General features: G+C 32.1%; 1 protein-coding gene across 1 annotated transcript in view; it reads left to right on the forward strand.

Moving 5' to 3' along the window:
* Positions 1 to 4,098: 4,098 nt before the first annotated feature.
* Positions 4,099 to 13,082, forward strand: part of LOC111709778 (flocculation protein FLO11) — a 47,844-nt gene continuing 38,860 nt past the window's right edge. The window contains exons 1-3 of the mRNA XM_023483684.1: positions 4,099 to 4,329; positions 4,592 to 5,784; positions 6,501 to 6,569. Coding sequence (XP_023339452.1) covers positions 4,256 to 4,329; positions 4,592 to 5,784; positions 6,501 to 6,569 — 1,336 coding nt within the window. The 5' untranslated portion in view covers positions 4,099 to 4,255. The remainder of the gene's footprint in view (positions 4,330 to 4,591; positions 5,785 to 6,500; positions 6,570 to 13,082) is intronic.

Raw genomic sequence — 13,082 nt, forward strand, 5'->3', positions numbered from 1 at the left:
GCTTTATTTATAGATTTAATATAGTTTACAGTGGGTTTAGGTATAAGAAGTTGAAATGTATTTTATCACATTAGCACTATAGTATGTGTTAAAATTCAAACTCTATAATCTTATCTAATCTAGTTTCAACCTGTATCTAGACTATCCTTAATCCATACATTTTTCTTTTCTAATCTCTTCTCTTTGATCGAATCTTTTCTTGTCTATTTTATATTATAATTATTTATTTTTATCGTAGCATAAACAGGTTTGAAGGTGTTTGGCATTGGCGTTTTAAAATTCTGCGATCTTTTAATCGTTAAAAAGTTTGATCTAATATGAGAATGTTTTTACTATAAGTAGAAAATGCAAGAAATATATATTATTTTTAACATTTTTTCTTGACGCATCTTATCAAAGTAAAAAATCTATTTGATTTGTGCAAGATATTGACAGTTTTCGGGATTTTTAATGTATCAGAAACAAAAGTATGTGATGTAGAGTTTGGAGACTTTTCTTTCTAAGATGACTTATTTAGTTTTAATAACTTAGTGCACAATACATATTAACTACATATATTAAGCTTTTAGATTACTGAATATATACATATGGGCAAGTATTTAAAGGGAGTAACTGGCAATGTATGGTAGTTAAACTGAGAATGTAGTATTGTGAAGAAATTTTTTAGGATTCATTTAAGACATATATAACGTTTTAATGATGTATAAGTACTGAGTTTGCGCGCAAAGTCGACGTTCAAAGTCATCCATTTTGGTGGTTACGTTCAGAGAATCGTTTTTTTTGAATTATTAAATAACGACAACAAAAATGTAAAAATAATCTACAGTAAACTAATTAGATGGGAACATATTTTTCAATTAGAATTTTATCAATAAATCAATGTTAGAATCAATTATTTCTATTTCATCATTATATTGAATTTCTTATTCTTTATTAATTTGTTCGCAGATTTCTTAAAATTCTTCAAATGTCGTCTTTTCAATAAAAATTCCAGGAAATCTACAGAAAATATTTGTGAACAATGAGCCATTATAGAAACCAATAACTGAATAAGATTACTTATTTTCGATGATAATAGTTTATTTTTATTTTCTCAACCTGTTCCTAAACAACTAATTAGTTGACTGTCGAATTTTTACTACATTTTTGGTCGTCGTTTTGGAATAATTTTTTTAAAACCCTATTATCAAAATCATCCCTCAACAATCTTTGAGTATTTAAAAGATTGATTTGTGTTCTTGCTGAACAAATATGAACCGTAAAAATGTATCAAAGGTCTCAAATGATTCCCAACAGAATTCTCCACAATACTACATTATCAATGCAATTACCATACATTGCCGGTCACTCCCTTTAATTAAACTTTTTTAACAATGTGTTTTAGCCGAGTAGTAGAGTTAAAAGGTCGATACATACATACATATACAGTTTGGAAAATAAGATCAAAATAAAGATATCCTCGGTTGGCCAAGGGTGTGTGATTAAAAATCTTCATAAAAGGATAGGCCCTGAAATATAGATTAAGAAATTCATGATTAGATTTTAATTCAAACATAGTCCCTAGTCTGGGTTTCCTATGGCATCAGACCCAAGTTTTACACAAAATAAAAATAAAAATCTTTTTTTTCATCCAATCTCAACAACGGAATTAAAGAAGCTAAAACTGCCCCCCCCCCCCCCCCCCCCCCCGGAAACCGCCACTGTATGTACGAGTATGTCTGATACTGCCTGTACTCTCTGAATATGTAAAGTTATGTTTATCTATCTTCAGAAGCGGTGTGTGGTCGATAAATTTGGAAAAACTGATCTCAATCAAAACTTGTGCGTTGATATTTAGTCCTGGATCTGATAAGGGCTTCTCAAAACTTTTATTAAAGTTTTAAGAAAAAATATTTTGAAAACCAGGGGCATACAATTAACATTCGATTCCCCCTCCACCCCACCCCACCCCACCGGTCCGTAAGAAATAATCTTTAAAATAAAAATTATGGTTTTGGTAAAAAAAATTATTTCAGTCACTATGTGAAATTTTAATTCTTCGTTTAAAATTTATTTTTTCACACGCATAAAAACATTTTTGTTTAGAGAAGGTTTGCAGTGAATTAAAAGTAGCAGTTAGATTATCTAAATATGTGACATTGGGTTGCAAAAATATAGGAATAAGAAAATCAGTAATGAACCTCGAGAAAACGCCCTAAAATACACAATACATTCCGTAACATAAATCGCCAATTTTTTTTCGCCATAAACAATAGATTTCTTTAAAAAGAATCAACAACTTTTTTAAAACCTACCTGCCTACCTAAACCTACCTACCTACCTACCTACCTACCTACCTACCTACCTACCTACCTACCTACCTATAAAATGCCGAAAGAATATATTTTCTTCAAAGTGGTTTCAGGCGTTATAAGAAAACGTGATCAAAATCCCAATTCAAAAATAATTGTTTTTTATGGTATAGTGAAGACAGAGGGAAAGGGGGGGGCAGAACAAAGATTGAAGTAAATTGGAAAAGTGAAAAGGGGGATGTTTGAGATTAAATTTAACCCTGTTTTGAAAGCAGTTTTTGTGACACGTGAATTTCATTGTTGATTCTACAAAAAAAATATTAGGAAATATTTTTTTGTATTTCTGTTAATTTGCACTAATTCTAATTCTGGGAACTGTTGGAAATACTTGCACCAAAACCTTTTTTAGAGAAAACATAAATTTGTAGGATATTTTTCTCAATTTTTTGAGATATAAGCAATAAAAATCGTATTTATTCTTATTTTTGTACCTTATGCATTAAAGCATTCTAGGTTAATAAAATTAGTGTTACACACCTGCCTCATTTGTGGGGGAACATGTCAGAAAATTAGTGCCCCCCCTCCCCATCTCTCATACCCTCCTCCTTCCCCCTCAATCTTTCTCTACTCCCCCTCCCTCTTCTCTCCTTCTCCTTGTTTTGACAACTCCTGTCGCCCCTAACCATCNATTGTCTTACGGATGGGGGAGAACGGGGTGGGGGGTACATAACTTTTTGTGGATCTACACTTTTTATTTTTGACTGTCATTATAAAGGAAATGGACTCAAACATCTCTGCACAGTATGGTTGTAAAGATATTTAGATTTTGAGGAAAGTGCTCAGTTCTTTTGACGAAAACTATTCTGAAAAATATTTCTATTTAAAAAAATATTCATGTAGAAAATTTCGATTGAGTTCGGATAAGTTATACATTTGAGCGGGTTATATTTTGTACTATGCTTATCGTGTACAGCTTAAAAAACATGCAATTTTTTTATCGACATCTTTTTATCTTATTAGACGTTCAAGGCCCTCTTCTAGTAACAATTCTAACGTTCAAATGTTGCTCTTTAATCCGCCTTTTTTCGAGGATTTTTCTGTTATCATTGATAGTTTTCAAACATTTTTAATTCGTCATTTTTTCCGGGTACCATTTTTTATTTTAATCAGACTTGAGTTCTTGTGAGTTACCATAAAAAGGAATCGAGTCTTTGCTACAAACTCAAATTTTCTTTTACCTATATCTTTGCAATCCAATGTCGTAGACCTTAGATATTTTAAAATATCAATTCTGTTATATCAAATAGTCTAAGTTTTAAATATCTAAGGTCTACGACATTGGATTGCAAAGATATTGAGATAAGAAAATTTGAGGTTGTGACAAAAACTCAGTTCCTTTGAACTAAATTAGTTCAGAAGTTTTGACGCTTATTAGATGCAAACAAACGTACAGACAAACAGGTCAAATTAAAAAAATATCTTTACGTAGACAACATTTTGTGATGCATTTGTTATATATTGTATGATACATGGTTAATTAAGAACGATAGAAGCTGCTGTTTTACTTTATTTCTATTTATTTCTGGGTCCAAAAAAGTAATTTTACAATCAAAATAATCTTTTACACACTCCGCGCTTTGTTTCATACTATTTGATAATCCTTCTCGATATATTTGTCTTCTAAATTTTGTGCTTAATATTATATCTAGCAAAAACTTTCCATCTTTGCAAGATTTGAATGTGACTCCGTATAAAATATACATATATCTTGTTGTATGCTGTATAGTTAACTTTGATTTATTTCCAGGAGTCCGAACCACATACCCTGTTATATCCACGATCAAAGAAACTCCAGGACCCGAAGAAATCTGCGAAAATTTTGGAGAAAAAATCCGCGAAATTGGTGCAGGTGGTCGGGGAGAGCGTTAAAGTCTTGGACCGGGCTTACACTTGGTGTGGCGTGGATGGCGGGGTGCGGGGGGCTGGACATGCCCAGGCTCAGTACCACGCCAACCACGGAGCAGAACACTTATCTCAGGTCCGCGCATGTCAGCACCCCTCACTAGACTTAGAATTTATCTCTTTATCAACAGTTGAGATTTATCGCTGTTATCACGAACAGTTTACATAAATATTTAAATGTTCCGTCACATATGTTCCAGTAACAGTATATATTTCAATTTCCAAACAGAAAGATTATAACATTTGTTAAACACTTAGAATATCTAAGATTTTCGTCAATCTTAAGTTTTTTTTCAATGATTTTTAATGTCTAGCCTAGTGAGGGTAAAACGAACAAGGGAGGAGGGGGGTATCAGAGACGAACTAGAAAATCAGATCATTACTGGAAGTGACATCAACTTTATCAGTGAGGTTCAACGGAAAATCGGTGACGAGTTTTACGAGGACGATATAAGCAACTACTCGAAATCTCCGATCGTCGAGTCTCCGTCGAAATCGCCCGCGTCCGACTGTTCATCATATGAACTGAGAGAAGATTCTGAAAATATTTGTATAAACCTATTTTGTGCTGATTCTCCCTTGAAAAACACAGAGGACGGAACAGCAGAGAGTCTAACTACAGCGGAGAAACCGTCTGAACTTGACCCTGAGAAAGGTTTGAAAGCTGAAAAACAAGATAAACCTGCTTATCTAGATCTGAAACTAGGAGCAGATAAACCTGTAATCAAGTATACCGATCCTCCTTCACCTACTCAAATAACCAAACCTACTCCAGGTTCCGGGGATACACAGGATACTACACAACCTCGTATTCTTTCTTCTTCCTCTTCCCTTGTATCTGAAACACTATGTGAGTCATCTAAACAAGACCAGGATACCACACACTCCTTCAGTTCAACTCCGCTAATCAAAACAAAGTCTGAAGATATCAACCTTCCTTCTAAGTACAAATCCGAAACTCCAACCTCAGCTCCAGTTTCAGCTCAATCTTTAGCTGTAACTTCATCCACAGATTCCCGAAAAGCTCCAGCTCCATCAACATCTCCAGCAAGCGCTCCAGTAGGAGCTCCAGTAACATCTCCAGTAGCATCTCCATCTCCTGTTTTAACTGATGCTCCAACTCCATCATCAAGTCCAAATTTAGAGACTTCTCCAGCACGAGGTTCAGTAGTAGAATCTGAACATATAGAATCTAAAGGATCTGTTTTAGAACCTGACAAACTCTCTGAGGCATTTGACAGTGTTGTGAAAGAGGAAGCTGAACTTATTTTTCAGAAAAATCTCGAGTTTGAACATCAGGACGATAATCAAGTCATTGAACTAGACAAGGATAAACAAAACGTTGAAATAGACATCAGAACGGTCGTATCGTTCACCTCCTATCCGTCTGTATCCTGCCTACCTCCAACCACCTCCTACACCTCTATCTCCTGCCTGCCAACTACCTACTCCTTGTCCTTGAAGGAGTACGAGGATAGAGATCTCAACAAGAGTGTGGAATCTTCTCCAGAACTGGCTGTTGCAGCTTTCGGTAAATATATATTTTGTATTTTATAATCTCAATATTGAAACCATTTTATCAAAAGATACAAGCTTGATAAATCTATAGCACATCTACATTCTGAATTATATATTATACACTCCAGTTCCAATATTTTATAATTTAGTAATCATAAATCTTAACCAATCAAAATATATTTGACAAACCAACTTATGCTTTTGAAAAAATGATTTTATATATTAGTTTTAAATTTTCGTTGGGGGATTGAATAAGATTAGATAAAGGAAGTGATTTAAAGTCTGTGTATTCACTTTTTAAACATCTAGGCTAAAGTATTTCTTATTCCTACAGTAAACCTCGTCCTGTTTGCGCGGTGTATAAAGAAAAAATGTAGTTTTGTAAAACATTTCGGATACCAAATAAACATCAATTATATATATATACAAAGAGGTTTTCACAAATATAAAATACGAGAAAATCGAGAAAAATCTTACTTCCCCGTCAAAATCTAATATATACAAATTTTTAGCAAAAGGTCGATAAACGTCAAAGTTGTGAACTTTTCATTATTTTTCTTTTTTCTAACTCGAATATTTTATCAATAGCCCTGTTCTTTTGTGTAATGAGTTGTGATAACAATGTATTTTTTGGCCTTGTCCTCTTAATACAATAATTGGGTGTTTGTCTGTTATAGAGTAACTTAAATAAAAATCAACTAAAAAAACTTTATTTTTGTTTAATTTCAGAGTCCCTGCGGGAGCCAGGGGGGCTTCACAGTGACCTATTCTCCGATGGACTAGGCTCCCATTCACAAGGTAGAAAACGTCTCATATTTCTAGTTAAAAAAAATATTTGTTTGGAACCCTGAAGGAATGTGATTTAATTAAAGATCCTAACCAGTATCCTGTATAACCTTTTTTAATCAACAATTGCATGCACATTGCACATATACTATTTTTTATATCTGAAAATAGACAGATCTTAAACCTTTTTTTGCTGTAGAAATCCACAAGTCAATTTCTGAAAAGACGTGACTGTAGGTTGTACGTTTAATAGTTTTAATGAACAGTCCCTTAGTTCCGGAAGTGCCTTGAATAAATGTTGGTTTGGTATAAAAGGAACCAAGAATATAAACACTTCTAAATTCTCTGATTATTTCTAGCATTGGCTGCACTGCATATATATAAATATATGAACAATGGTGTATTTAGATGTAAATGATATAAACCACTGTACCGCCAGGTATGGCGGAATATACAGCTCTCCATATACAGAACATTATATATATAATATATATATTTATATACTATATTTCAGTTTATATAAACTATATTCTTTTCTCTCAGTTCCAATCCATCATTTGTATTAGGAGGTTATTATACTTAATGTTTGGATATATGCATAACTAAGTGGAGATTTAGATAGGTTGATAGATGCTTAATGCAAAAACATTGCTTTGCTCTATGTATGCTATTCAAGCCTTTCTACCTTGCAATTTTACCAGTAAAAGCTCTATTATACTAATAGGTTCTATTAGGGTATCTATTAATCAATCTATAACTTGATGTTACGAAGGAGTAGGGTGAAGCATCCTGCCAATAAATGATCTTTACTGCAATGTGATTCATAAATCATAAAACGTAGTGCACAATGTATTTAAAGTTACCAGCATGTGACGTACAAATATTGTCACTGAATTTAACATCTCTATGTTTTTAATCTTGCTGCATCCATGGACAAGGCATAGACCTAAGACAAGGATTAAAAAGAAAGCAATTAATTAGAAAAAATCTTTTGTTCCTGAAAGTTTTGTTTGAAGCCCCCCCTGCTGGTAATATGATCGAATACTTGCTAGAATATATATTAATCAGTTTCTTATACAGGTATATATTATATACAGAATACAGTTCAGTATATACAATATGCAGTTCAGTATATATAGTATACAGTTCAGTATATACAGTATACAGTTCAGTATAAACAGTGTACAGTTCAGTATATACAGTATACAGTTCAGTATATACAGTATACAGTTCAGTATATACAGTATACAATTCAGTATATACAGTATACAGTTCAGTATATACAGTGTACAGTGCGTGCAGTATATACAGTATACAGTTCAGTATATACAGTATACAGTTCAGTATATAAAGTATACAGTTCAGTATATACATGAGTATATAACAGATCGTTCAGTATATACACTGTTGTTGTTCGGTAATACAGAATATAGTTCAGCATATATAGTGTACAGTTCTCCTATATTCCTGTAACCCTATGAGTCTCCTGAAAACTCCTACATTAAAATGTCTTGAAAAATCGTTGAAAGTTTAAAAATGGACAAAACTTTTATGGGTTAGGGGGACATGGTTGGCTAATATAAGAAGGGGGGGGGGTATAAGANATACAGATACATACAGACATGCACTTCATCATATACAGATACATACAGACATGCACTTTATCAGATACTGATACATACAGACATGCACTTTATCATATACAGATACATACAGACATGCACTTCATCATATACAGATACATACAGACATGCACTTTATCAGATACAGATACATACAGACATGCACTTTATCATATACAGATACATACAGACATGCACTTCATCATATACAGATACATACAGACATGCACTTTATCAGATACACAGATACATACAGACATACACTTTAATATACACAGATACATACAGACATACACTTTAATATACACAGATACATACAGACATACAGACATACACTTTAATATACACAGATGCATACAGACATACACTTTAATATACACAGATACATACAGACATACACTTTAATATACACAGATACATACAGACATACACTTTAATATACACAGATGCATACAGACATACACTTTAATATACAAAGATACATACAGACATCCTGACATACAATTTACTATACACAGATATATACAGACATATAGACATGCACTTTATCATATACAGATACATACAGACATACACTTTATCATATACTGATACATACAGACATGCACTTTATCATATACAGATACATACAGACATGCACTTCATCATATACAGATACATACAGACATGCACTTTATCAGATACAGATACATACAGACATGCACTTCATCATATACAGATACATACAGACATGCACTTCATCATATACAGATACATACAGACATGCACTTTATCAGATACACTTTATATCTAACAGAAACCTACACTATTTACTTGACAAACACACAGTCGGCTTGACTAACACAAACATCTAAATACACCTAAGCTAAGCATCCATCTAAGCATCTAAGTAGTAATTAACTTTTACCCTATAGCTCGCGTCTGAAAATTAGTGTAGAAAAAGAGACTTTAATCTTCCATCGAAATTCTATATATATATATATTAAATACATATGTAGCCATATAATCATTAACCAATTAAGAGATATGTCCAGAATACCGAATAACTCAACAAAATCAAATTTTGTTTCTATATTTTATATTTACACAACATAATCCCCTATAGGCTTTAGTATAGTGGTCTAGTGAGTCCATCTATATTGGAATTTTAGGTATTCTTGCCTCATTGTCTTATCCCAGCCAATATCATGTATCTAGCTATCTATCTATCCTATATTTATATCACTGCTGTTAGATATATTTGCGATATTCAATATTTACCTTAGATTTAGTTAACAATAGCTAGAATATACTTTAGCTAGATATAAACATATGTGAAACGTACTTTACGGAGAAGGGAAGGAATATTTACCTTAGATTTAGTTAACAATATAGCTAGTACATACTTTAGCTAGATATAAACATATGTGAAACGTACTTTACGGAGAAGGGAAGGAATATTTACCTTAGATTTAGTTAACAATATAGCTAGTACATACTTTAGCTAGATATAAACATATGTGAAACGTACTTTACGGAAGTGGGATTGTTAAGGAGAAGGGAAGGAATATTGTATATTTGTCTTGTATTGGTCAACTTGATGATTCTTCATTATGCTTCTTCTAAACCAAATTCTCTAAAGTCATTGTTATGTGTGTTCTTGTGTTTGTGTGTTCTTGTGCTTGTGTGTTCTTGTGCTTGTGTATTCTTGTGCTTGTGTATTCTTCAAGGTGTGTTTGTTTGAGTGTTAGTGTGTGTTAGTTTGTGAAAAAAAAGAAAAATAGCAAAATGAAAAGTTTAAAAATAGGTTTTGTAAATAAAATATATCCCATATTGTAGGAAGGTGAAGGTTTAAGAAAGGAATGGAAAGTGTTGAGTAAAAGGTCTAATTATATATCCCATATTGTAGGAAGGTGAAGGTTTAAGAAAGGAATAGAAAGTGTTGAGTAAAAAGTCTAATTATAAAATATATCCCATATTGTAGGAAGGTGAAGGTTTAAGAAAGGAATGGAAAGTGTTGAGTAAAAGGTCTAATTATAGTTTTCATTATTTTAATAATACAGAATTATACTCTCACAGGTTAAAGCCTTGCTCAAACCTGGGGGTTAAAGATATTACAGTGGTTTCCAGAATAAAGTGGACCAGCAAGATAAATTTAAATAAGATTTGATTTCCAGGCTTTCTGAGCACTAAGCACCCCTCTTTCTTGTAAAGATTTTTTTCGAATAAAGGAATTGAGTCTTTGCAACAAACTCTGATTTTCTAATCCCAATATCTTTGGATTCCAATGTCGTAGACCTTTGAAATTTCAAACTATGACTTCTGTTAGATCAAATAACATAAGTTTGAAATATCAAAGGTTTACGACATTGGGTTTCAACGATATAGGGATTATAAATTCATAGTTTGTGGCAAAGAATCGACTCCTTTAAGCACATAAATATTCTGTAATTTTTCCTAATTCTTGAAATTGAGATACAAAAATTTTGAGTTTTCATCCTAAAAGATAATAATCTGTTAATAGATTCATTAAGGTCTAAAACAATTAAAAAATATTTAGTATTTTTATCGAACCATGTCTATAAGTTTCTTTGGGTCGAAAGTTTTTGTTGTTCATTATATTTTAGGGACCACTCTATTTGTTTAATCCTTCTAACCACCTCCTTTCCTTAAATCTTGTCTCATTTGTATTCAAGCCAACACCAGGGTATCCCAACCAAGCAGTCAGGGTAGTTAACAAACCAAGCGTCAGAACACAAAATATTTTTATCAAAGAAAATCCCATTTAAAATGTCTCGTTTAAGTATTTAAATTGGTAGTTAAAGAACTCTAGATCACTGTCTCTGGAATCTCTTCAATATTTCAAATGAAACCCGGTTTATCAAGATCATGCTCAATTCTGTGTCACAAATCTGAAACAAGTTTAATAAACTACCCTTTACTCTAATTTTTTTACCATTTTCCTTCTTCTATTGGTTTTCTTTATTCTCAAAACTCTTTATATACCACCCTTCCCCCTTCTCTCTTTATATACCACCCTTCCCCCTTCTCTCTTTATATACCACCCTTCCCCCTTCTCTCCTTTCCAACACAACTTTTTCTTTCCAATCTTGTTTTACAATGCCTATATAAGTCATGTTTTAACATAGACATCAGAAAATCAAAATGAGAAATTCTGCGAACTCTGTTGCAATGTGCATTCACTACCTTTACCCCCCTTTCCCTCTCCCCCATTCCCTTTCTTCCCCACCCCTTTCTCCCCCACCCCCTTCTCCCCTCCCCGCCCTTCCAAGCCCAAATCCTTGACCTAGAAATGAAGCACCCTATCAAAAAATTGAAAATTTTGACGATTTTCAAATCAAAATTGTTCACTTCTCTTCTGACAGTTTTTGTTATTATTATTTCCAAACCCAATGTTATCTGCATCATGGATATTGGTCATAGTTCATAGACCTCTTTTGCTGTAGAGTATACAAATACAAATATAAAATGCATTATAAAATGAATAATTCATTAGTTTAAAACTAATCTTATAATCTTGAAAAGTGTAAACTCATCTTGGACCTATTTCAATATAAATCAAATTTTATATTTTCACAACAGTCGTCATCGGAAAAGAAAGAAACTAGATTTTTTAAAGCTTTTTTTGTTAGTGTGACATTCTAAGATAAGTTTAATTTAAAAAAAGAAGAGAGTTGAAAGTGCCTACCTACCTCAATACTATTGTACTTTGTTTCTATAAATATATAAATATATATAAATATAAAGCAATAATCAGAGCAGCTTCTCAGTTTTCATATTTATTAAATATATATTTAATTAAGTTATTAAATTGAACATATATATATATATACTTGTTGATCACGTTTTATTAGAATATGTATATTACAGCGGGGCATTAAGCTTATTTTTCAAAACAATATCATTGCAAAACTTTACTTGTGTTTATGCACACTTCACATATTCATTCAATTCTTATTCTACTTTCGTTTTTTAAATATTTTACCAAACCCTTTTACATACATCTGTTTTTGTGTCCAAAATTTATCAATTTAAAAACTTTCATTTTTTAAATGTATTTTTAACTATTTATTTCAATTGTTTTTTATTGTTTCAGTTATATAATAATTATATTCGACTCGATGCGTTAAAGGCTTAAAAAAAAATATTTATAATGTAAAAAATCTCAAACTCTTAGGACTTGTATATAATATCTATCTATCTATGTATGAAAGTATTTGGTTTGCTAAATCTGATATTTTAAAATAAATCACCCAGCTCTAAATCTCTCTCCATTCCTTAACTTCACATTTTTCCCATATTTGCGATGAATGATAAAATAAAATACATTTTTTCCCCGCGGATCAAAGACAATATGGCGCAGCTTTACTTACAGTGTGTTTATACACATGTGTTTATATTGTTTCTAGATATATATATATACACATATGCAATTTTATTTATTTATTCTTTATTCAATTATTTTTGGAGCAAAATAAACTAATTATTATACTTGAACTTATCATAAAGAAATTGATATTTTTCCACAAACTCAAATTTTCGAATCTCTATATCTTGACAATCGGAGGGTTTATACTTTTGATATTTCAAACTTAGATGATTTGATCTCACAGAATTCATAGTTTGAAATATCTAAGGTTTACGACATTGGATGGGAAAAATAACATAGGGATTAGAAAATTAGAATTTGTAGCACCGACTTAATTCCTTTGAACATCAGCTTCGATAAAATCGATTAAACCAACTTTTTTTTTATATTTTTGTGGGATTTGTGATATCACTTTCATAGTTTTATACAATAGCTCATCCAGATACTCATAGTTGATGCAAGGTTTAGAAATATGTATACATCCTAACTCAACCTTTTTCCCCTACCCCCTCCTTCCATCTGATACCCACCCCC

This window comes from Eurytemora carolleeae, unplaced genomic scaffold (assembly GCF_000591075.1).
Source record: "Eurytemora carolleeae unplaced genomic scaffold, Eaff_2.0 scaffold883, whole genome shotgun sequence".
NCBI classification, from domain to species: Eukaryota; Metazoa; Arthropoda; class Copepoda; order Calanoida; family Temoridae; genus Eurytemora; species Eurytemora carolleeae.